The following is a 27,203-nucleotide window of genomic DNA, read 5'->3' as shown; positions in this document are numbered from 1 at the left end:
ATGGACCGAATTGACAGAACCAATGTTCTAAATGCGTTGTTAAGTATAGGATGTCGATGCGTATAAACATGTGTGAAAGACTCAAAATTGCTCCACCGGAAGGAGTAAATGCCAGCTGCTCTATTCAGAGTTCCTGATATTTACCAGAAAGACCTGAGGCTACGTCCACACTAGACTGGATCATTTTGAAAACGCTGGTTTCGAGTAAAAATGACAGGCGTCCACACCAAGCTTTTTTCGAAATATCTCCATCCACAATAGAACGGATATTTGGGCGAATCTCTTCCTACTGGGCATGCGCAGGACACACAGAAAACAAGCGATGAGGAAACGGTATACTTGGTGCGCATTTGTCCAGTTACAGACTAGAAAAACTTCAAAAGGAATTGCTGTGGGCTGTAGTGCAGGAGGGCCTAAAACTAAAATATTGGAGCATATGGAGGCAACTGACAGGGAGTTCACAGACAGTATGACCCAGCTGACGACAAACATTGCAAAACTGACTAACTCTGTTGCATTAATAAAGTACCTTGTTAAATGTATAAAACATGTCTGCATCAGTGTTATCTTGTATTTCCATACAACGTTACATTAGGCTGTTACACATCTATTGTCAAAGAAGTACTTGCATAAGTAGGTAAACCACCTTCATACAAGTAAAGACAGAAAACAGGGCGAAGTGAGTATACTTATTTATTCAGTAAGCTATGGGTCCAAGTATTTCGTGAGTACATTTCTAACTCAAGAAAACAATGAAATGCCGTGCTGCCACCATCAGTTCCGGCACGTCATGACAGCGTCTTTAAATAGACAAAAAAGCTCACTTTACAATTGAACTCTCACGCCGTTCACATCGACTGCGCGTTATATCAGCCGTCCGGCAGTGCTTTCACAGTACCAAGCAGAAGCACAAAAAGCATTGTTGTTGTGGTGTTGTCATGACAGCGTTTTTAAATATCTCCGTTTACCCTGTCCACACTACAACACGCAACAATCGTAAACACAAAATAATCTGCAGATGCTGGGGTCAAAGCAACACTCACAACAAGCTGGAGGAACTCAGCAGGAGGGGCAGCATCCATGGGTCGACCGATCTTTTCCACGGATGCTGCCCGACCTGCTGAGTTCCTCCAGCATGTTGTGAGTGGAACACGCAACAAGCGTTTTCAAATTTATACTTTCTGGAGGGTGTTTTAGAAAAGCTCCGTTTTCAGAAGATAAAAACGCAACGCCGTTTCAATGTGGATGGAGGGTCAAAATGAAGAGAAAAAGCTTCATATTCAAAGTTATCCGGCGTAGTGTGGGCGTAGCCTGAGTTATTGTGTTTGATTTTACTTTTACTTACTTACCCACAATCCCATCATGTGTCACCACCCAATAATCCAATATTGAGGTCAGACTCTTCCTGAATTTCACAGAATTTTATGGCAACCTTAATCACTCAATTGATTGCAGCATACTCCAAGTGTTTAGCCCTTTCACGGGTGATTATTTCTAGAAGGTAATACTGTGCAGTTAAAATAGAGTGGGGAGCCTTGTGTAGTTAATTGTAAACACAAGAAGTTTTGTAGATGCTGCAAATCCATAGCAACAGACATAAAATGCTAGAGGAACTCAGCAGGTCAGGCATTATTTATGGAAATGAATAAACTGTTAATGTTTTTGGCCGAGACCCTTCACCAAATGCTGGGGGAGGGGTAGGAGGATAGCTAGTAGGTGAGATGTGAAGCCAGACAGGTGGGAAAGGTAAATGGCTGGAGAATAAGGAATCTGATAGGAGAGGAGGGTGGACCACAGGAAAAGGTGAACAAGGAGTGCCACCAAGGAGGTGTTAGGCAGGTGAGGAGAAAAAGTAAGAGGCCAGAGTGGGGAATAGAAGAAGATGAAAGGGAAGGAAAAAAATTACCAGAAAGAGAAATCAATGTTCATGCTACCGGGATGGAGGCTACCTCGGCAGAATTTGAAGTTTTTCTCCTCTACCCTGAGAGTGGCCTCATTGTGGCAAAGGAGGAGGCCATGGACCAACATGTTGGAACGAGAATAGTGGTAGGAATTAAAATGATTGGTCACCGGTAAATTATGATTTTGGCGGATGGAGTGGAGGTGCTCGACCAACTTACATTGGGTCTCACCAATGTAGAGGAGACTGCATCGGAAACACTGGATACAATAGATGACACCAACAAGGTCACAGGTGAGGTATTACCACACCTGGAAGGACTGCTTGGGTCGCTGAATGGAGGTAAGGGTGAAGGTGATTGGACAGATGTAGCATTTCTGTCACTTTTACACCTGTTTCTCATCCTGAGTGTGTTTCTGGAACTGCTAGAGCCTGTGATTTGCAACCTGGAGATCGATTGAATGATCCAGTACTTTGCTGTCTCTAAGAAGGTTCCGGAAGCAGCATGCATGAACCTGGAAGTGGTGCTATGAGACAGGGCAGAAGCGAATGCTTGACTCCATTTTTCCAATTAAAGCTTCCATTATTTGCCGCTTAAAGTGACGAGGAAGATTGAAACATCGAGGGGAATGTGGAGGGTGAGCACCGATGGCCTTCTGAGCATTGGTAGGATCGCTCCGCTGCTGAAGAAGCTGAAGATTTTTGCATATGGATTTTAGACTATGGACAATGGACTTTTTTCAGTCTAACATTTCTTATATTCTGTATTCTTGCCATTCCTTTTTTGTGTGGAAGAGTGCAATTTGGGGGTTGATGTTCTGTTGTGTTTCTTGCAGAGGGAGGTGGGTTTGAGGGGTTGATGATCAGGCTGGTGGGTTTGCTGTTTCTCTTTGAACTGGTTTCCATGTTTTTTCTTGGTTTTATGACTATCTGCAGAAGAATCTCAGAGTTGTATACTTCATACATACTTTGATAATAAATGAATCTTTGAATCTTCGATTTGTGCCAGGAGGGAGCTTAGTGGAAAAGAACGAATGGAGAAGAAAATCATAGTGGGAGCAACCCGTGAAGGTGGAGGAAATTGTAGAGAATGATGTAAGGCTGATAGGTTTGTAGGCGAAGATACGGGGAACTCTATCCCTCTTAAGATGGCGGGAAGATAGGGTGAACATGGATGTCTGGCAAGTGGAGGAGATGTGAGTGAGGGTAGCTACGTCAGTAGTAGAGAAGGGAATCCCCATTCTTTGAAGAGAAAAATATCTTTGATGTGCTGGAAAGGAAAGCCTCATCCTGGGAACAGATGTGGCAGAGACGAAGGAACTGAAAGTGAGTAGCATTTTTATAGGAGTCAGTGGGAAGAGGGATAGTCGAGGTAGCTGTGGGAATCAGTATGTTTATAAACAATGTCAGTAGACGAGAGATTAAGAAAAGGGAGAGAGGTGTAAGAAACAACGGACCAAGTGAATTTCAGGGCACCGTGAAAGTTGGAGGCAAATGTGATGAAATTGACAAGCTCAACATAGGTGCATGTAGCAGCATCAGTGTAGTGCCAGAAGAGTTGGGGAGCATTACCAGGGAAGGCTTTGACAGCTCTACATAACCAGCGAAAAGGCAGGCATAGCCAAGGCCCATGTGGTACCCAAGGCTACTCCTTGATTTTGGAATGGGTAGTTATTTTGTTGTTTTGGGAAATAATTTGGCCAAAGGATTTTTTCCAGATACTTTTTTTTTCCAGAAGCATTTTGTTTTCTATTATTGACCTATGTGGTGTGGTTTTGCACTATTTAGTTGTGTCATGAGTTAATAGCACTACCTAAATATTTTATAAATCATATACAATCAGGAGTAATTTGTACTATTTAAATGGGCCACAGATAATCTTCATTATTCAGCCATGCTGCACATAATTTCCATTACTTAAAAGTACCACATGCTTTGTATAACAACTGTGCAAACTATCTTAATTAATTGTAATGACGGAACCAACAGCAAGTCATATCTGTATTAAGCACTCAGGTTCTGATACCTGATCGAGAACATGGATTACTAAAAGTCCTTTCTATTACCAGAATTCAACATTCCTGTCTCAAAGGAGCCACATTTCCTATTACCCTCTTTATTTACCAATTTTATTTTTATTGGTGTTGTCGGCTAATGAGTTCAGGTTGAGGTGAGGAATTATAGCAAACAATTTATTTTATGGCACAGAGTCAATTTATTCAGAAAATAGATTCAGTTTAAAGAGCACGAAAAGTCAACTTACGACAGAAGCTGCAGCAACTTCTTCCAATAAAAGCAAAGTCATTTCTGAAAGATGGAGTGGACTGTTCTGATGATCCTTCTGCAGAGTGCATTGGCTTGTTGGACTGTGCTAATGTAAGTTAATGTGAGTTGTTGTTATTTGACCGGAGGTGGGAAATACATTGAAGCTTAGCCCTGCAGTTTCTTCACTAGTGCTCATTAACACATCTCCACCAGGAACCTTTGGTAGCGGTGGCTTCTCCAGGAGCTAGAACATCAACAGTTTTTCTCCCTTGTATAAGGAATCAGGAGTGTAATGTGAATTCTAGGTTGTTCGGTCAGGATTAACATATACACATTTAAGTGCTGTACTCTCAAATACTAGGCACAGTATTTTGGAACCAACAAGCTGTTAATAACAATTTACTTCTCTCCTACTGCCGGCCAAGTTTCAGTGAGCACTGGCTGCTCTTAACAGCAAATTCCAGTCAGATTTTAAACTGTGGGGCATAACATAATAGCAAAGCCTTTTTTTCATTCTCAGGAGGGGAGGGAGCTGTACATTTATTAGCCATCTTTAACTGCTAAGGAATGGCAACCTTTCGAGCTGGTCTCCTTAGACATCGTGGACTAGAGCAGGGACTGGAGTCATGTTTTGGTCAGCTGTTAAAAGGTTTCTTCCATGTAAGATAGCTTTTTAAAGTAGTTGCTCAATTATGCTTTTCTTTCAGAAACATTTGTGAATTTACACCCCCTAGATAATCTAGACAAGATAATAAGAGGAATAGATAGAGTGGATAGCCAGCGCCTCTTCCCCAGGGCACCACTGCTCAATACAAGAGGACATGGCTTTAAGGTAAGGGGTGGGAAGTTCAAGGGGGATATTAGAGGAAAGTTTTTTACTCAGGGAGTGGTTGGTGCGTGGAGTGCACTGCCTGAGTCAGTGGTGGAGGCAGATATACTAGTGAAGTTTAAGAGACTACTGGACAGGTATATGGAGGAATTTAAGTTGGGGGCTTATATGGGAGGCAGGGTTTGAGGGTCGGCACAACATTGTGGGCCAAAGGGCCTGTACTGTGCTGTACTATTCTATGTTCTATGTTAGATTGCTGATCTGGTGCCATGGTTAAATCTGCCTTGCACCATTATCCAAAACAGTCGCTCAATGGGAATGACAAGATCAGTAGTGGGCGACTGGAGCCTGATTTCTTTCATTCAGCATTACAAAATGTTTAGTATCTGTGATATAGGAGAAATTACCAGTCATTAGTAGCTAGACAAAATGCATGGTGCCACATATATTCTACTTGCATTATGCTTTTTTGCCTCTAAGTAAGGTATCATATGAACAACTGATTTCTAATCATCAGGTTTGTAACAGTTCATCCTAAGCTAACAATTACAGAGTAAAACAGGTCCCAAAGTATGCTTAATGTATTAGGATGTCAATATTCATTCTTTTAATTCTGTTCTGCATTGGCTAGAAATTTTAAAGCAACTATCCTCCAATGTGAAAACTAGTTGTCCAGATACATTTCAAATGAATTGCAATTCACTCGGTTGAAGCAGAAGTGAGGCTTTTCTGATTGACAGCTAGTCTTGATGGTGGATGAATACCATGTTCTTTACAGTATGTTCAGTACTAAATGTAGTGCACTAACAAAATTAGAGAGGGGGAAAAAAGCCTGCATTACTGTTCGTTCAGGATGTCTCAAAGCAATATACAGCCAGCAATTTTTATGTTTAGTTAAAACTCCCAATACAATTGATGCATGGAATGGCAAAATATTGTTGCAGATGAAGTCTTCCTCAGTTTACAAACACTCTTCTTGTGTCCGTTTGTATGAACAAATGATTGGGGCACCAGTGAAATGGACTTGCTAACTGCTGCAAGATTGCAGGCATCTTCCGCAATGTACAAACTCACTTTGCAATAGTGTTTCCCATTTGGCAGCTATTTAGATTATAAACAGGTCGTAGTAATCAAACCTCATCATAACATGGGATGACCCTGTAATATGTTTTTGAGAGTTGGTTGAAGACAGTGATTGACCAGAATACTGGAGGGAACCCTCCTCCTCTTTTCCAGAAAGCATCAAAAACTTTTTATCTATTTACTTGGGAGTAGTGGGCATCATTTAAAGATTGTCAGCTGTGTGGCTTCCACGATACTGCATTGGAATTTTGATCTTGATTTTACGTGCAAGAATCTGGAGTGGGACAACCTTCTTGATCAGAGATCAGAAGGTTATCAATTTAGCCAGGGCTAGTACATTGAAAACATTTCTTTGCTTATAAGACTTCTGGTGCCTCCTAAGGCTGTGAAATGCACTATAGAGTTACATCTTCCTTTCTCTAGGTCAGAGCTGTTCAGTAACTCAACTGGATTTGCCCAACTTTGTTTGACAGTCCTTGGTGATTATTACCTTCAAACAAACTCCCTCTGCCAGGGTGCAGTGTAGATAAAGAAGTTTCAAAGGCAGACCAATTCTTTCAAAGCATTCAGTGGTGCAATGTGTATTTTTTCTCTAAGTGAGATGTTTGATATGATTCTGACTTTAATTTTGTGTCCCCTCTCAAACCCCCCAACCCCCTGTACTTATGTGTGGTGCTCCTTTGCCTAGACCTAGTGAACCATTTTTGTGAGCAGGTCCTCAGTTTCTTGCTTTGTCCCTACTTTCCCACTGTAGCCCCGTCTTCCCCTGCTGTTGACTCCGTACCCTTGCAGCGCACGGGCAGCCAGAACACAGCAACCTACCAGAGGCCCAGCTATGCCACCGGCCTGGCAGCCAATTATGGGGACCCTTACCGGACACTCCAGTATTGTCCCTCAGTGGAGTCGCCGTACAGCAAGTCTGGGCCAGCCATCCCACCCGAGGGCACCTTGGCACGATCACCTTCCATCGACAGCATTCAGAAGGATCCCAGGTGAGTGGCCAACTTGTTATGTTGTTAAGAGGATGGCTAACTTTAACGTCACAGAGAACTGTTAAGTGTAATTTTTTAAAATTTCCTCCTCATTCCCATCACAAAATATTTCTTTTTCATTTATTTTGCACCTTCACTATCAATAGTAACTTCTCCAAATGCCATTCGCTGAGAGATACTGCGTGTCTTTTGAGTAAATACTCCCTCTCTGTGATGAAAGTTTTCTCTTTTAGTTAGTCACTTCCTTTCCACCTCAGAGTCCATGAGATAAAGCTCTGGAAACATCTAGGGAACCAAAATTCCTCAATGTGCTGTTCTTGGTGCACGGCAAGCTCTGAGATGATTTGGGGTCTGCTTGCATGAAGACTATTATCAATTCCAGTGAGTGATTACAAAACATTTGTATGAGCGAAACAAGAAGTACAATTTCTCTTCTGGGCTTACCGTATCTCATTTGCTGAGACTACATGCTGAGAAATCAGTAACAGCTGCTGAATCTTGTATTTAATCATCTGTGGTTGATTCCAAGGGATCTTCAGCTCCCATTTCCACTGCTGGGTTGTGTACAGTGAGTGCCATTCTGTGAGGCTGTCACTGACTTATCTCTGAAGCAGTTAGTTTTCTTAAGTTAACATTTCTCTGTTCCGAAAAATTTGCCTCTTTGCATACTAATATAGAGATAGCGAAGCTAATTAATTTCTTTTTGAGTTCAAAGTGCATCAGTACAAAGTAATTGCATTCTGTGGTTTTAAATGTGTGCATTGAAGTCTTTACAGCTTCCTGTTAAATTTAAAGTTTCCAATTCAATACATCTTCTTCCCCCTCAATTTTTGTCTTGGATCTCAATGCTGTCATTAATCTTGGGTAACCTGCCTGTGAAAAGGGTTTAAATTAGACATGTTTAGTCCGCATTTGCATGTTGCTAGAATTCAGTGCAGTTTCTGTCTTAATGCTCACAATGTCCTCCTTGGATTTTAGTTTGTGCCAGTTATTACTGTCAAGAGGTAAAAAAATATTGCAGCGACACTCTGTCTGGATTCATCAGCAAGAGCCACATTTGGTTCAGTTTGGTTCACTGTAATGTTCCTGCATCTTTCTTTTCTCCCCATGTCATATCATGCAGAGAAGAAACAATTCTGAGAGCTTGAATAAAACCAGTAGGGTTGGCACTCTGAAACTCCGATTCTTAATCTGCATTTATATTTGCTCCTACTTGATTAGTGCTTCAAAAGAACGCATTACTGTTCAAGCACCAACCTGGCTTATTTTGCTTTGTAAGTGAGATAAATTCCCATTTCTGTGAGGATGGTCTTATTATCAACAGAAAGAAATATCCTGTCAGCTGTACAACGTTTTTTTTTATCATTTTCTGTTCTCTATGCAGAGGAAAAGTTCAAAGACATCAGGAACACAAATCAAACCAAGACAGCAGCACATTGTGAAAGCTGCAATCTTCTGCATCTGCCTGAACATTATTTAAATATTTTGTTTGCATGCAAACAAAAGCATATTGGCTCAATACAGTGATTTTCTGTAAAAATCTCTTGTCTACTCAGAGCTACCATATCTCCTGCTTTCTTGTTTATTACTTTTTACTTGACATCTCAAAGCCTCCCACGTAGGAATATAATATTTTTAAATCGGATTTTAAAATTCAGCAGCTATTCCCTCATTGTTGATAGGGTTTGAGTTGAGTGTTTGGGGGGGGGGTCCCATTACTGTTCAGATCACTTTCATACTTTCAGTCATGTTCAGTGGGATTTGATTGGGCTAATCCGAGGCCCCAGGATGGGTCCAGTAACCCCAAGTTAGAAGAGTGTTACCAGCCCTCCAGGTGCCCGAAGTGACCAGGAAATAAAGATGAAGTTGGGAGGAAAACTGTAGGACCAAAATAAAAAAAAAAGATTTGTTCATTTTCATTGAATGTTTATGTGTATAATTATGTGAGTAATAGGGATGAAGAAAAATGTTGCAATACTGAGTAGAACAGTTGGAGGCTGAGGGAGTGAAATGAAACTTAGGGACACTTTATACAAACGTTTTTCATAGGATGAAATTGTCATTGAGAAAGTGGTGATGTGTCCCCTTCTCAGTCTGCTCCATTCCAAGCAAGAAGGTGCGTGCTTTATAAAAATGTTTTTCATGGGTTGAAAGTCCAATTGCCTTTGAGAGAGTGGTGATGTGTCCCCTTCTCAGCCATGCGAGAAGGTACAGTGGCTCCATGTGTTTCAGTTAATGACACTGAAGGATCCACAAGTTATTTTCAAGATATGCCGGTGTCAGACTTGAAGGTGATAGTGTTCCTGTTTCCTGTCCTTATCCTTCTAAGTGGTTTTGGAGAGGCGGGTTAAAAGAAACCTTGGCAAGTTAGTGCAGCTGAATCGATAGATGATACAAATTGCAGTGAAGTTGTGCCAGTGCTGGAGGAAGTGCTGATGAAAAGGCATCATATTCTGGCTGGTGCCGCGATTCATGAATGTTGCAGCCTCATTCACTCAGGCAGATAAATGTTTTTGATCATCTGCTGCTTTGCATTTCATACATGTAGAATAACTTTGTCAAGTGTGGAAATGAAACATTATTGCAGAATACTGAGCCTCTGACCTGTGTACGGTCCTGGCATTAATTATATTTCTGGTCAGTGTTTCCCTTCAGGTTGTCGATAGTTAAAGATTTATATCTCAAGGAAGGGTAATTAGAGTTTCTTTTGTTGAAGAAAATCGTGTGCTGTGAATGTTGATAGTCCTCAATTAGCCTTCACCTGGATGTTGTCCAGGTTTATCTACATATAATTGAGGATTACTTTATTCTGTGTGAGGATGCGAATATGGCACTCTCAATTATCAGTGTATGTCCCCAGTCTTGTCCTCATAATGGAGGAAGGTTGTCTTCAAAAGAATTAGCAACGGCAGTTGTTTCTAATAGCTCTCTGCTCTCTCTCCTGTGGGTGATTGTTTGAAAGAAAATATAATCTTTGGGTTGTAATATTGCAACTGGCATATAAATAATACCACACACAATAATAGTATATTGTGTCATCATATGTCTCTCACATTCCCACTTTGATCTCCCCATTTATTTCTTACCAGATGAGTACCATTTCTGTCCTGAAACGTTCTTGACCTTCCCAGGTCCCCCCCACTCCCAAATATCTTAAATATTTAGTCATTAGCAGGCATGTGGCCAAACAAGTGTTTATTACATAGCCCCCCTCCCCTCCCCACCATCCATTTCCAGGGTTGAAAGTAACATTCCCAATCCTGAGTAAGATGCATTTCCTGCCTGTAAATCTTATTTTCTGTTGTCATAATGTACAGCTTTCTATCAGCATTTATATTTGTAAGTTGGCGTCTCAGGACTTCCAGTTCAATTTCCATCTTCAGATTGGCAATATAGTTGCAGATGGTCCTTTGGAGCAAGTTATTGAAGCCTGTCCCATTACCATTGGTTAACTGTGCTCAGTATTCTGCAGAATTATCAGTACCTTAGACTGAAATGCTATTTTCTCCTTAATGAAATATAATGTTTATAATTTAAGGTCCTTGGAAATGGTAGAAAGACCTTACATTTTGCTGTGCATGTTGATAGGGCTGTTAAGAAGGCATTATGATGTGTTGACATTCATTAGTAGTTGGGGGATTGAGTTGAAAATGCTGGTTAGACCACACTTGGAATATTATGTTCCGTTCTGGTTGCCTTATTATGGGAAGGATGTGTACGCTTCAGAGAGGGTGCAGAGGAGATTTACCAGGATGCTGCCTGGGTTACCAAATATGCCTTAGAAAAGGGGTTCTCAACCTGAAAACCACGGACCCCTGGCTTAATGGTATTGGTCCATGGCATTAAAAAAAGTTGGGAACCCTTCATCTTCCATCCTTCTAAGACTTAGAAGACGCTGAGTCTTAGAACAAGGTAGAGAGAGCTAGGGCTTTTCTCTTTGGAGCAATGGCGGATGAGAGGTGACTTGATAGAGGTGTATTAGATGATATGAGGTATAGATCGGAAGGATAGCTAGAGAATTTTTCCCAGGATGGAAATGGCTAATATAAGGGAACATCACCATAAGGAGATTGGATGAAAGTTTAGGGGGGATGTCAGAGGTAAGTTTTTTGAATGGAGAATGGTAGGTGTATGGAACACCCTGCCAGGAGGTGATTATAGAGGCAGATACATCAGGGACATTTGAGAAACTCTTGAGTTAGGCACATGGATGATAGAAAAGTGGAGGACTACGTAGGAGGAAAGGTTGACACAACATCGTGTGCAAAAGGCCTGCACTGTGCTGAAATGTTCAATCTTCCATTTATAAAAGTCATTTATGATCACAAGACATCTCTGAGTGCTTTAGCACAAATGATGTCCTAAGAAATTTAGTCCCTATTGCAGTGCAGGACATTTAGAAGCCAACTTGCATTCCCAGTGTCAGAAATGACCAGACAAAACACATCAAAGTTGCTGGTGAATGCAGCAGGCCAGGCAGCATCTCTAGGAAGAAGTACAGTCGATGTTTCAGGCTGAGACCCTTCGTCAGGACACCACCACTAGACGAAACACCACCTTTTAGCTGAAGGGTAACTATTGTTTGAGACACTAGGAAGGCCTCCATTTCACTTCTTAGAAAATTCCACAAAATATTTTTAACTATGTAAGAGAAAATTGTTTTCCATTAGATGTTTCATCCAAAGGTTTGCAGCTATGGCAATACAGCCCATCTACGTTATCACATTGGGATTATCAAATTGGATTACGCACTCAAGACTGAAATTTGGCCTCCGTGCATAATGGTCTGTCTCTGAGATGATTGTACAACCACAGAGCCTCAGCAGAAAGACTGGCTCAAGTGAACAGAATGGAAATGCCAACAAGAAGAAATATGGATGACAGTAAGAAAGTATTGCGTGTGTATTCAGAATTGATTCTTTCGATTTGCTTTTCAGCGCTGTGAAATTAATTTAGATGTTTTATAATTTATGCCCTGTGGAGATCATTTGAAATAAAGTCAGGGTAAGTAAATTTTGAAAACTGACAGCTGATCCAGAGGAACTTTTGTCAGATTACTTTTATAAATTGTCAGCTGACATGCAAGATGCTGAAGCAAACATAGGCATCTATTTGAAATACTGTGTAATGCACCTCTGTTTAATGGGGCCCTTTGCTTGAGCACTCGATATTGAGGGTTACTGTTCTTTTACAGCTAGCTATTATTGGGTTTTTGCAGTAATTTGACTATCTGGGCAGTACTGTTTTTAATTTTGTGGTTTCTGATGATAAAATTAAAGCAATTTTAATTTCCACCTTTCATTAATAAAGCTTTTTAATGCAACAAGATGTTACTCTTTCACTAAATGCTCGTCTACTTAACTCCCCCTTTAATTCTGTTTCTTTATATTTTCCTGGAGGGTATTTTTTTGTTCTACACATGTCCCGGCTAGAGTTTGATGGTGCCCAGTTTTTTGAGCAGAGATACTAATCAGAATGAAATGGAAAGAACTTGCTGTAATATTGCACCTTTCACAGCCTTTGGTCATTTCCCCAAGTTAGGGGAGGGAGGGCTAGCTAGAAGGCGACAGGTGATACATGGCTGTGGTTATGAGTTTGGGTGAGTACATGGTCAAAGACTGGGAGGACAGCAGAGGTTACAGAGGGGGAGCAGTGAGTGAGAGTCGTCTCAGCTCTGTTGTCCTGTGACTCTTCGATCAGGTACTCACCCAGACTCGATACCACAGCCACGTATCACCAATCACCTTCCAGCTGGTTCTCCTTCCTCTACCCCCACCTTTTTAACCTGGCATCTCTCCCCTGCCTTTCCAGTCCTGAAGAAGGATCCCAGCCCGAAACATTGACTGTTCATTCATTTCCATTGATGCTGCCTGACCTGCTGAGTTCCTATAGCATTTTGTCCTTGCTGCTCTGGATTTCCAGCATCTGCAGAATCTCTTGTGTTTATGACTTGAGCTTCTCTCGTATTTATGCATCTGGAATTCTCATGCAACCTTTGAGCAATTTCATAAATATTTTCCAAGAACAGTAATTCGAATTTGGCACCCCCTCCCCACCCTCGGTTCCAGTGCAATTTTATTCAGACACTATCTCCCATTAGCCTGCAGTACAGCAGCCTGCCCCAGTCCTTCATATCTGTTAACATGATGGTTGGTTCCATTAACTGTACTGTACAGTATTTCTCCCATCTATCCACTTGATTGCTTTATTTTACATTGACGTTCTTAAGCATTTAAATTTAGAATTTTGGTGTAAAACATTTTTATTTGAAAGGACAGGTTAAAGTGAAACTCTGTCCCGAGCCTTGTGGCCCATCAGGCCAGTGCTTATGCCGGTTTCTGTGGCGTGAAGCGACTGAGAGTACGAGACTCCCCCCCCGGATAGGACGCCAGTCTATCGCGAGGGAAAGGACAGGTAGATAACATGATTTTTGGCAAATAAAGGTTTGTGTGCAGAATACTAGTACGTGGTACATTAATGTTTTGTTTTAGTAATTCTCATGCAAATTCCCAGTTCTCCATGGATGCTGGATAGCTAAGAGTGTACTGTACAGTAGAACTATCCAAAGGTGAATGATTATACACTGTGGCAGAGGAGGAGACGATTAGAAAACTGGTCAGAGGATGATGAACAAGGAGATGGTGTGGTTTAGAGGAGGGATTACAAAGGTCAGGATTACTATTTATTTATCGATACAGCAGGGAGTAAGCCCCTCCTGGTCCTTCAAGCCACACCATCCCTGCAACCCCAGACAACCAGGATCTAACCCTAACCTAACCACAGGACAACTTACGATGGCCAGTTAACCTACCCAGTATGTCTTTGGACTGAGCACCCGGGGGAAAACCCATGGGGAGGATGTACACCATCCTTACAGATGGCACCAAAGTTGAACTCTGAACCCTGACACCCTCAGCGAACCAGTACGCCTCCTTGGCGCCATGGTGGGTGAATGATAAAACTTGGACGTTGTTAACACTCGGAGGGTGCTTTTAAAATTCGGTGAAATGAAGGTTTATTTTGAGTGAATTAACATGGGGGACATAAGGAAGAGTTGCTCAGGAAATCTGTTGACAGAAGCAGCGATGATGTGTTCAAGAAAACACCAAATGTTTTTCTGGAAATGAGTGAAGGAAGTCAATGTGCCTGCAATCACTCAGAGAAGAGATAAAGTCTTCATTTGTAGTTCTTAGGTAATTCTTCCCAGTTTATTTTGCTAATCATGGTTCACTGAGTCATTCACCTCCAGCCTCTGACAGAGTAATTCAATTACAAGTGACAATTAGCTGTTGCCGTGTTGAGATCAAAAGGTTGGGGACAGTGAGCTGGAGAAATGTTGTTTAGATTCACGGACCACTGTTCCTTTCTTTCAGGTCAGCTGCTCAGGAATGTTATAGCTTCTTTTCTAGCCACTCTGGCGGAGTAGTTGCATTCTGTTGCCTCTTCCCTGCAGCTGAGTGTTTCAGTTATCAAGGTGGCATGGTAATGTTGTATGTCATTTATGAAACCTTATGGCAGGCTCCCACCGCAGTCGTTCTTATCCATCATCTCTTGCAATTGTGATTTGCTGCCTTCGTCTCACAAAACCAGATTATATCTCAGTTGTTCTATTTTTTTGTATTACATTCTGTCAGTTTGTGCTTTCTACTTTGAATTTGCTGTCATTGTTAAATTTCTACTGTGTTATTAAATGCGCTTGCACATTTCTCAAGATAATGCTCCAAAAGATAATGACAACTTCCCCTTTACCTCAGTTCAATATTCTATATATCACTAAACGTTGAATTGAAGTTGTTTTTTGTAATATCTTTCTGCTCCAGAAGATAATGCCAGCTACGTGGATATTATTCCTGATCTGCTCAGTCAGTGCGAATGGTTAATGACACCCCCTCCTCACTGACAATCTGTAAAGGTGAACCACAAGGATGCATGCTTATCCCACTGCTCTACTCTCTCTACACCCATGTCTGTGTGGCTAGGCGCAGCCCAAATGGCATCTACAATTTCGTCAATGACGCAACTGTTGTCAGTAGAATCCCAGATGGTGATGAGGAGGTGTATAGGAGTAATATAGATCAGCCGGTTGGTGTTGCAGCAGTAACCTCGCGCGCAATGTCAGGAATACCAAGGGATTGATTGTGAACTTCAGGAAGGAGGAACACCTAGCAGTCCCCATTCGGGGATCAGTCGTGGAAAGGGTGAGCGGCTTCAAGTCGGATGTCAACATCTCAGAGGATCTGTCCTGGGTCCAACACATTCATGTGATCATGAAGAAGACACATCAGTGGCTCTACTCCATGAGGAGTGTGAAGAGATTTGGTATGTCACCAAAAACTGTCACAAATTTCTGAGATGCATAGTAGTGAGCATTCTGACAGGTTGCATTGCAGCTTGTTATGAAGGTTCCAGTACATTGGGTCACAAGAGGCTGCAGAGGACTGTAGACTCAGGCAGCTCCATTACAGGCACAACCAGCCCCATCCTCGAAGGACATCTACCAGAGACGTTAAGAAGGCAACATTCGTCATAAAGTTTACTCACCAGCCAGGGTGTACCCTCTTCCCAGGAGCCTGCATAACCATGCTCAATGTTTTAGGAACAACTTCTGAATGGTCCATGAACTCTACCTTGTTATTTATCTTTTGCACTTTTTTTTGATAACTTACGGTGATTTTAATGTCTTACATGAAACTGCTGCTGCAAAACATCAAATTTCATGAACATACATCAGTGATAATAAATCCGACACCGATGCTGGTATTCTATATATTTTTATATACTGAACGTTCAGATTTTTTAAAGATAGAATCATCAAGAATGTAGCCTTTTGGCAATTTTGTATATTTCCACGACATGATATTATGCATTGTGAAGAAGTGAATGGGAATAATGCAGGGAAAGAGTGAAAAGAATGCACTCACAACCTGCTGGAGGAACTCAGCAGGTCGGGCAACATCCGTGGAAAAGATCGGTTGATTTTTCGGACTGGAACCCTTCGTCAGCACCGTTCCGGCTCGAAACGTCAACCGATCTTTTCCACGGATGCTGCCCAACCTGCTGAGTTCCTCCAGCATGTTGTGAGTGTTGCTTTGACCCCAGCATCTGCAGATTATTTTGTGTTTATGAAAAGAGTGTACAATTGACATATTTGGAAATATTGAATTAATGTTTTAATAACCTTCACTAAATTGAATCTGGCACAAGGAATTACACAGGAATTGCAGTAAGCAAGCCAGCTATGTGGTCGTTGATTTTTTTTTCACAATGCAAATCCTAATACATGCTTCAGTATATTATACAGCCCATACCAGGTTGTAAATGCAGGAGAGAGACATCCATACATATGAACAAATTCCCATAATATTACTAAATTCTGAAGTCTGGCATATATACATTAATGTTCCCAATGAATGGCAAAATTAGATTCCTGTCTCTCTCCATTGTTACTAATTGTTCTTTCAAATCAGCATTATGTGCTTTAGATACCATTCTTTACAATACTGTGAGATGTCACTGCCATACTTGTGCATTATCTGATTTTTGAACAGATGCAACTAAAGAACATCTATAAAAATGAATTATCCAGGGATGGCCTTTAGTAACTTCATAAAAAGCTGCTGTAAAACTGCTTCCCAAGTTCTCTGCTTTGTCTCTCAGAATTCTTGGGTCTCGTGCATTGATAAGGTGTCTTCGTTGACATCAGAACATCCCTTTACAGTGTGAATGGAAGTCTAATCACTCATAAAATATAGGTGTGATGGAAGATCCTATAAAAACGTATTATCTGTCTTTACAGATACTTTGCCCCTTTCCTGCCTTGATCAGCAGCAGTTCATGTGGCTAAGCTAAGGGTTGCTAGCTGTCTTGTCAATCATGGGAACTTACTTAAAAATGCAGCTTGATTTCTAAAGGGTTTGAATTTTTTCCCCAGAAAACCATTCAAGCTTCTTGCAAAACCCTTGTGAGAATAACCCTCATCATGCTTCCATTCTATGATAAACAGAGCATTTAAAATTCCATAGCATGAAAAACGAATTTATAATTTGTTGGCCAGAATGAAGTGCAATCTACAAATCAGTGAACAGGAATGAGGCAAGGGCAGTAGAAACAGACAAAGCAGAAGTCTTTGTTCTTGCCATGTGGTTGCAGGAATGGTGGTAGCCATTTTGTGAGACTATCCCTGCAGCCACCATTTTGTGAACTGTTGGTGAACTTAATCTTGCTCCAGGATAAGTTAGTCACAGCAACTGAACATGGACATGATGAGTTTTCTGCTGAGACCATTTTCAGATAAGAAGCTCTTTATTATGTAAAATTCAGGGTTGCTGAAGAGACAGCCTGTGACTTGGACATCTGGACCCAGTGTTTGGCTGACCTGTTTAGACTGGTTTGAACCAGTCTGAATTAGGTAGAACAAAGTAAATCACTTAAGACACAAGGCTGATGGAAACATCAATAATTTAATGCTCTTGTAGCTCTAGGCCACATCTTATAAGAACTAATACCGGTAAATCAGATGACCATGAGCCAACGAAATTGAAACATCATAGTTTGATTTGATAAGGAAAAGAATAAGAATGGAGGATTTTGGGAATACAGACAGCAGCAACTCTCTGGAGACCAACCATTGCAGATGTGGAGGACCCCACATTGGACATGTGGAGTTCACATCAGGATTTTGAGCAATACCTGGCCAGTGTAGACCACTTTTCCTAGGCATTACCTTTTCTCTTCTTTGACTGTTCATGGATGGTCAGGGAAACTTGGTAGGTGTGCACACAGGTAATCAGTTGTATAAATTCACATGCTTGTGAGCTCAGCCAATAAAGGTACTTGTCAGTAAATACAGATTCACTCTGTGCCAACGTGACCACTATTATTAAGGGGTATTCCTTGTTTATGTTTCACACAACACTCATCCTAAGCACTCAGTCATTTTAGCAATGTTTTCTTCTATTCCCTACTCCCATCTATGTTTATTTGGATTTTCCCTAAATGCATGTTCTTGTTCACCTTGACATTTCCTTGTTGTAGCCAGATCCATCTTCTTACTACGATCAGGATCTATTAGTGATAATCTTATATTGTAGCCTAATGTAATTTTGATATTTACCTGCAATTATAAACATCTTCTACTGTAAACCCTTCAAGCCACCTAGTGATATAAAGTATTTATTAAGGTTTTAAAAAAACTTTGCAGCACAATTATATTTCAAAAGAATTATATGACTAGATGAGATGAGCTAATGTAACATCCATATGTAATATCTGCAAGTGGTAAGTTGGTTTATTATTGTCACAGGTACTAAGGTACAGTGGAAAACTTCATTTTGCAGTCTATTCCTACAGATTATATCATTGCAATAGTGCAATGAGTTAGTATAATGATAAACAATAAAACAATGCAGAATAAGGTGTTATAGTTGCCGAGAAAGTGCAGTGGAAACAACCAATAATGTGAAAGATCATAACGAGATAAATTGTGAGAGTAAGATTCCATTTTATCATAGTAGGGGCCAATTCAATAGTCTTATACTAGCGTGATTGAAGCTAACTTTACATGCTTTTGGCTTTTGTATTTTCAACCAGATGGGAAGGAGAGGAAGGTCTTTCATTATGTTGACTGCTTTGCCAAGGCAGAGAAAGGTCCAAACAGAAGTTTTTCAGTTCATTTTATTAACTGACATTTTTTCCTTTGCTGTTTATTGGGATGTGGGTGTTCTCAAAAAGAACATAATTTATTACACTTCCTTTGTTACCATTCATCATTTATAATCCTCTCCATATTCACCATTGAGAAATTAGTGGTGGGCTTCCTTTACCGTGCAGTGCAGCTTCATATATCCAAGTTAGTTGCTGCTCTGTAAAGAGTGAATGCATGGCTAAGAGGATTAGACTCACAGATCTCCTCTCTAAGTGAGGACAGCGTACTTTCATCTTTAAAGGACCTTAGTGAATCAGTTGGTTCTTCAAAAATCCACTCTGTTGAAATAATCATCAAAGTTAGTGTTAGTGCTGCAATGTAGTATTTCTAAGGGAAAAGCAGTTTTTCTTTAAACTTTTTGGCCTGACCTTTGAATTGCTATTCCAGTAACAAAGCTGCTACAACATCTCAACTATGGTGATAAATATGGTCTAATATTGAGTTTGTTGATAGCATATTTCCCCGTAATAGCATTCTTTGTAAACGTATGAATCCTTGCTCCATTGAGCTAACAATTCCAGTTGGAAAATATTTCAAATGATTAAATCTCATATACAGGTACAACCACCGGCAGTGGACCTGCTATCAAGTTCCCATCATTGGTTGCCTGATACAGTACGTCTGTTCTCACTGTCTGAGGACCTCCTCTGCTGCAACTGAAAAGAGAACTAACTCTTCATCATCTAACTGATTCTCAGTCAAATAGTTTCTTTTTGTCTTTTTAACAACCAACCAGCTTGGTGAGGATATTGGAAAGAACTCAGTCGCTGTTCAATATTATGCCATCACGTTTTACGTATCCACCTAGGAGACAGTTAGCTCCTCCATTCAGAACTCTCACTCTTCATTTGATTCAAAGTCAGAATGTGATTCCTGAATTGCAGCTGCTAGTGTTCTTGGAATTGACTCTGATCGTGAGTGACAGAATAAGGCCTGAAACACCAGAGAGAATTAAATACAAATCTCCTGCCCCATCTCTGCAAGACTTTCTATTTTATCATCATTGTGTACTTATTTCATCTGCTGGTTTGAAAATGGTTGGAATTATGAGGTAGATACAGCATTCTTGTCGATGAAATGATCCCCCTGCCAAATTAGGAGTCATTCAGACCACATTGGCATAATGATGGGAATACTGTAAGGTAAATTTCAATTTCTGCTTTGTGTCTTTGAATAAATTATTTCACTTTTCATAAAAGCATAGAAAACCTACAGCACGATACAGGCCCTTTGGCCCACAATGCTGTGCCGAACATGTACTTACTTTGTAATTACCTAAGGTTACCCATTGCCCTCTATTTTTCTAAGCTCCATGTACATGTCCAGGAGTCTCTTAAAAAACCCTATCATATCTGCCTCCACCATTGTCACCGGCAGCCCATTCCACACACTCACCACTCACTGAGTGAAAAAAAACTTACCCCTGGCATCTCCTCTATACCTGCTTCCAAGCACCTTAAAACTGTGCCCTCTTGTGTTAGCCATTTCAGTCCTGGGAAAAAGCCTCTGACTACCCACACAATCAATGCCTCTCATCATCTTATACACCTCTATCAGGTCACCTCTCATCCCCTGTCGCTCCAAGGAGAAAAGGCCTAGTTCACTCCGCCTATTCTCATAAGGCATGGTCCCCAATCCAGGCAACATCCTTGTAAATCTCCTCTGCACCCTTTCTATAGTTTCCACATCCTTCCTTTAGTGAGGTGACCAGAACTGAGCACAGTACTCCAAGAGGGGCCTGACCAGGGTCCCCTATAGCTGAAACATTGCCTCTCGACTCTTAAACTCAATCCCATAGTTGATGAAGGCCAATGTACCATATGCCTTCTTAACCACAGATTCAATCTGTGCAGCAGCTTTGAGTGTCCTATAGACTTGCTCCAAGATCCCTCTGATTCTCCACGCTGCCAAGAGTCTTACCATTAATACTATATTCTGCATTCTGGATCCACAAAGCAAGGTCCCCTTGGATCCCATGCCTCCTTATTTTCTCAATAAGCCTTGCATGGGATACCTTATCAAATGCCTTGCTGAAATCCATATACTCTACATCTACTGCTCTACTTTTCTACCTTCATCAATGTGTTTAGTCACAATCCAAAAAAATTCAATCAGGCTCATAAGGCACGACCAGCCTTTGACAAAGTCATGCTGACTATTCCTAATCATATTATGCCTTTCCAAATGTTCATAAATCCTGCCTCTCAGGATCCTTTCCATCAACTTACCAACCACTGGTCTATAATTTCCTGGGCTATCTCTACTCCTTTTCTTGAATAAGGGAACAACATCTGCAACCCTCCAATCCTCTGGAACCTCTTCTGATCCCATTGATGATGCAAAGATCATTGCCAGAGGCTCAACAATCTCCTCCCTCACCTCCCACAGTTGCCTGGGTACATCTCATTGGTCCCAGGTGAGAAAACATTTTTATCTTCCAAACTAGTTGCTGTCCATCTTAATTCTGGCACTGGTGATAAGTGAACCAATGTGAGTTGACATCTTTAGTAACTATAACAGAAATGCTGGAAAAGCTCAGCCTTATCAAGCAGCATGTGTGGGAATAGAAACTGGTCAATATTTCAGATCAAAAACTCTTCATCAAAACTAGAGACTTTGCCCTAAAGTATTAATTGGCTTCTTTTCAACAGATGCTACTTGACTGGTGAGTTCTTCCAGAATTTCTATTTTAAGTTCAGATCCCAGTGTTCACAGTTTGTTTGATGATTTTATCTCTGAAACTCCTTTTGGAAAATTATAATGCCAGTTCATGAGTAGCAATAAAGTATACTGGTATCCTTTGTGATGACATAAATTCCTTCTGACCCATCTCATATGTTGGTAACTTCACTTGTCCCACACTTGTGAGTAGCCTCATGATTTCACAGTGTGGGTGCAAGTTCCTTGTGAGCATCTCACAGTGTGGATGAACACATGAGCAATGTGGATGAGCTTGTGGGCAATCTCACGGTGCAGCTGGACTTGCGAGCAGTCTCACGATGCAGCTGGACTTGTGAGCAATCTCACGATGCAGCTGGACTTGCGAGCAGTCGCACGGTGCAGCTGGACTTGTGAGCAGTCGCACAGTGCAGCTGGACTTGTGAGCAGTCGCACGGTGCAGCTGGACTTGTGAGCAGTCACACGGTGCAGCTGGACTTGTGAGCAGTCGCACAGTGCAGCTGGACTTGTGAGCAGTCACACGGTGCAGCTGGAATTGTGAGCAATCTCACAATGCAGCTGGATTTGTGAGCAGTCACACGGTGCAGCTGGACTTGTGAGCAGTCACACGGTGCAGCTGGACTTGTGAGCAGTCGCACGGTGCAGCTGGACTTGTGAGCAGTCACACGGTGCAGCTGGACTTGTGAGCAATCTCACGATGCAGCTGGATTTGTGAGCTGTCACACGGTGCAGCTGGACTTGTGAGCAATCTCATGGTGCAGCTGGACTTGTGGGCAATCTCACGATGCAGCTGGACATGGGCAATCTCATGATGCAACTGGACGTGGACAATCTCACGATGTAGCTGGACTTGTGAGCAATCTGACAATGTAGCTGGACTTGTGAGCAATCTCATGATGCAGATGGGCGTGGACAATCTCACGATGTAGCTGGACTTGTGAGCAGTCACATGATGCAGATGGGCTTATGAAATGTCGCATGGGGGAGTTGAATATGTGAGCAATCTCACGGCACAGGTGGAGTTTACTGGTCAGCAGTCCACAGTACAGTGCCACAATGTCAAAGCAATTTTCTAATGACAAGTTCCCAGGGCTACATGCAGGAAGAAAGCTGCTTGGTTTTCATTATGGTTTGTCGTGCAGGTGGCGGCCGCTGCTGTTTGTGTGGTATTGATGTAATCCCTTCTAATAAAGGATTAGACTGCTGCAGAATATGAATCGGGACAGCCATGTAATGGGATAATAAACCAATAGCTGACTTTTTAAGAAAAGTAATAGCTGAGTTAAGAAACAAGCAGAATATCTTAGACCTTGGGCACTGGGTCATCTGAAGTAGCTGATGAAATTGTAACTCATATGAAGTGGTTGATAACATATCTCAGAATTGTGTCTGTAGCATGTAATTGCTATTGATTCTTTTTCCCCCCATATTTTTGATGTCACATGGATAGAATGTATGGAACAGCCTTCTGCTGGTAATGACACCCGATGAGCCAAAATTCAAGGGTAAAGTCTAAGGGCTAGTTAATCAACGCAGCTATTGATCAGCCTCTCTTTTTCATGTGCAACGGGTTGCATTCAGAAGCATAAATCAGCTTGCTGCGTCACGCAACCACCCCTCACTGTGTGGGTCACTGCTCCATTGATGGGAAGCGAATTTCTTGGGATCTTTGAGAGCCTGCACCTGTGCTTATGGGAACTTGATTCCAACAGCTAATTCATGGAAATTGGCTCCACAGAATAAGTGCCTTTAATCTGGCAGGCGTAGCTGGATTTGCAGCACTGTAACCTCTTGAGTTTGAAAGTTGCCTGTTCAAGTCTCTCTCTGGAGGTCTGAGCACAAATTCCTAGCTCTCAATATTTGAATCGGGTGTTAATTTGAGGCCTTGTTCACTATCTCAGATATACTTCTAAGATCCCAAGGCACCACTTTGAAGAACTACAGCTTATTTTATTTTTGCTTGCTGTGTGGAGATTGGCTATTGCACCAGCATTTTTAAAGTGACTACTTTTTAGAAGTATTTCAGTTTGGTAGGATTCAAGGCTAAGAAAGTTAATTGATAAAGTTGTTTTTCTTAATCTGTTGTCTTTGTACAGTCAGCCCAATGCAAAGCAACCCCGCTGCTTTGTTCTCTAGGAGTCAACTTTTTAAAGATTTGTTCAGTGGTTGACTATTGAACTCAGAACTTGTTCATGTATTTAAATTTCACATATTGTGTGACCTTTTCTTGGATCAATTCTTCCAGTATTTTTGTGTTATACAATGCTTTGCCACCGTCCCTGTGCCTTTGCCTTAATTATCTTGCTTGCAGCCACAGGAAGCAAACTGTTGGGTTTAATTCCCCACTTTGAAAAAAAGGAAAGACGTTCATCACATTTCTTATTTGTACTAACGATCCAGAAAAGCCATTTGGCCTATCAAGACACTCCTGGCCTTTAGTGCAATCACATCAATTCTATTCCAGACATCCCACCTCTCCCGGAAGATCCAGGAGTCTCCCGCATATCGATAGTGGCTCCCTGACGCCCAGAAATTATATACAATATCCCGGAAATAGATTTTTTTGAGAGGGAGAGGGAGAGCGAGCATCCTAATTGGTCTCTCTTCGTGCTAAGAGTGGTCCCCAACCACCGGGCCATGAGGAAACAATATGATTTGGCGATATGAAACGATATGAGTCATTTGCACCTTTCCTCATTCCCTGTCACGCACTGTTGAACACACGCAAGGTCATTACCCGTGCGTCATCCATGTCAGCGCGGGAAAAAGATCAACTTCTCAAGCTTGCAGATGACGGCAGGCTGAAAAGTTTGTTTGACTTAACATCTTTGCTGGCATTCTGGATCAAAGTCAAGACTAAATATCCTGAGATAGCCACGAAAGCACTGAAAACGTTGCTTCCATTTCCAACATCATATCGCTGCGAAGCGGAGTTTTCTGCAATGAATGCAATGAAAACTAAATTGCGGAATAGACTGGACATAAGGAACCTGTTCGAGTATCGCTGTCTCCCATCACCCCTCGATAGGACCGTCTTGTTGCAGGAAAACAAGCCCAGGCTCGCACTGATTCAGCAATATTGGTGTGTTGCAATGATTTTATATGTTCATACGGGGAAAATATGCACTGTGTGTTTAATATCCAAATGTTACTTAAAATGTTATGATGCTATTGACTTATCACCTATATTCCGGTCGTGATTAACACCCCCCCACCCCCGGTAGGCCGGTCCGCAAGAATATTGTCAATATTAAACCGGTCTGCGGTGCAAAAAAGGTTGGGGACCCCTGCTAAGTAGACCTATCAGTTTTTTCTGTGGGCGGGCTTTACAATCGACCTCAAAAATAATGACAGTGTTGCTCGCTGCAATGTTTGCAACAGTGACTTTTCTATTGCCCATGGTGGGTTAAAATGTAAAAGACATGTTGAGGTGAGTTTAACAGGTGTCATTGCAGCATAGCTAACGTTGTTTAAACTACCTGGCTAGCTGCTAAGGAGCTACGCTATTGATGTCCTACGTGATGAGGCCAAACTCCCTGTAGACTTGCTTAAAGTTGTAATAGAATAAACATGATAATATAATATAAGTACATATTTTAATGTCACATGTGCTGCATATACCCAACTTGGTTTACAGATTAGACAAAATCACTAACACAAAGTATTACATACACCCTTGGAGGTCGATGGGCGGGGGTGGGGGGGGTATGGTGTTGCGGGGGGGTGGGGGTGCTACCTCCCTGAAATGGTGGTGATGCCTCCCTGAAATGAGTTTTTGCAGGGTGGGATGTCTGCTATTTCCATGCATATTTCCCTGTTAACTTTTCTTGCACACATACCATTAAAGAATTCAAATTCTCCCACCTTCCATTTACATATGGACAATTTCCAGTAGCCACATCTTTGAGGTGTGGAAAGCAACCAGAAAAATGGCAGTCCTTCCTGCAGGGTCTCGATACCATTCTTTTTCTTACTGACAAGTGAAGAAAGGCAAGTTACCTTGATAGAAAGCTACCAGTTGCAAGAGATTTCCGAAGTATTTGTAGCACAGAAATGTGTCATTTTGTACTTCTAGTCCATGTCCATATTTATGCAACAATCACCCCTTTCCACCTTCCTTCATCCAGCCCAATCTGCATGTCCTCCTGCTTTTACCTCACATATCTTTCTCATTTCTCCCAAAATGCAGAAGATATAACCGTGTGAAAGCATATACCAGCAGGCTCAAGAACAGCTTCTACCCCACTGCCATGAAACTGTTAATTGGGTTCCTAGTATGATAAGGAAGGATCTTGACTTCATAGTCTACCTCATTATGATCTTGCACCATATTGTTTACCGGCACTGCACTTTCTCTGTAGCTGTGCTACTTCATTCTGCATTGTTATTATTTTACCTTATGCTGCCTCGATGCACTTTAAAATGATTTGATCTGTATGCAAGACAAGCTTTGCACTCTATCTTGGTACATACAGTATGGCAATAATATTCCCATTCCGATGTGTCCACACAATTTAGGAAATGCCACTGAGGCAGCATCTGGAGTTTTGCATTCAATTCTGGTCATCCCACTGCAAGAAGGAAGTGGGGATGTTGGAAATGGTGCAGAAGAGTTTTATCCGGATGTTTCCTGGGTTAGTGGGCATTGACAAACTTATGTTATTTTCCCTGGAATGGTGGAGGCTGAGGGGAGATCCGATAAAGTTCTATATGAGAGGCATAGACAGAATAGGGAACCAATATACTTTTCCAATGTTTGAAAGGCATGAGGGCATGCATTTAAGTTGTGAGGAGGTAAATACCAAGGGAATGTGCAGGGCAAATTTGTTTTGTATAGTATAGGGTGCCCAAAATGGTGGTAGAGGTAAGTACAATAGAACTGTTCACGAGGTTCTTAAATGTGCAGGAAATGGAAGGATATAGACCTTGTGTAGACAGAAGGATTAGTTTACTTGGACATTTGATTACTAATTTATCTCAGCACAACATCATGGGTTGAATGATCTGTTGCATTCTTTGCAGTTTCTGTTTTAATATATTTCACTACTGTCTGGATAAATATTTTTAGAGTTTGCTTGTCCATGTCGTATGTCATCCACAGCAACCAAAATCATGAGGGAAGTTCAGCTTGACAAACAGGCATTTGCTCAGTTAGGTCTTCTCTGCAAGTATGATTTTGTCCCCTATGCAACCACAATTCAACATTGCTGGTTCATCTCTAGTGAAGGTGCTGACAGTAGTTTACTTCTTTGCTACTGTGTTCTTTAAATAGACATTATTAGTGACAGTGAATGTACAAAAAAGCATATGTGGTAAGTTCCCAAGTATTACAAATGTTACAAATGAAAGATTTATTTACATGGGCCACAAGTCCTCTCTGCATTGGTGTTGAGTTTTTCCCACTCAGTATCAAAGGCATTATAAGGAAATTGAACAGGAAATCCTTGCCATTGTACTTCCTACATCATGGAATAAGCTAACACCACCACCTGATTATTCTTTCTTATGCATCTCTATCATAAAGGAACTGTTTAGTAAGTTTAAAATAGATTAAAAAGGTTATCAAAAAGTAGAAAAACTGTGTATTTATAGTCATAGGATAATACAGCATAGAATCAGGCCCTTTGATCCAACCAGTCCGTGACGAATAGCTTCCCATTTGTCTATGTTTGGCCCATATCCCTCTAAACCTTTCCTAGCCATATACTTATCCAATTATCTTTTAATTACTAGTCATAGTCATAGTCATAC

General features: G+C 41.4%; 1 protein-coding gene across 10 annotated transcripts in view; it reads left to right on the top strand.

The window, feature by feature from the left end:
• The window catches only part of LOC134357983 (catenin delta-2-like), a 1,288,623-nt gene that overhangs the window by 1,019,222 nt on the left and 242,198 nt on the right, over window positions 1-27,203 (top strand). For all 10 annotated transcript variants that reach the window (XM_063069823.1, XM_063069822.1, XM_063069826.1 and 7 more), the window contains one exon: window positions 6,832-7,069. In XM_063069823.1, coding sequence (XP_062925893.1) covers window positions 6,832-7,069 — 238 coding nt within the window. The remainder of the gene's footprint in view (window positions 1-6,831; window positions 7,070-27,203) is intronic.

Source organism: Mobula hypostoma, chromosome 17 (genome assembly GCF_963921235.1).
Source record: "Mobula hypostoma chromosome 17, sMobHyp1.1, whole genome shotgun sequence".
Taxonomy (NCBI): domain Eukaryota; kingdom Metazoa; phylum Chordata; class Chondrichthyes; order Myliobatiformes; family Myliobatidae; genus Mobula; species Mobula hypostoma.
Note: the sequence above shows the minus strand (reverse complement) of the source record. Positions and strands in the feature narration are given on the sequence as shown.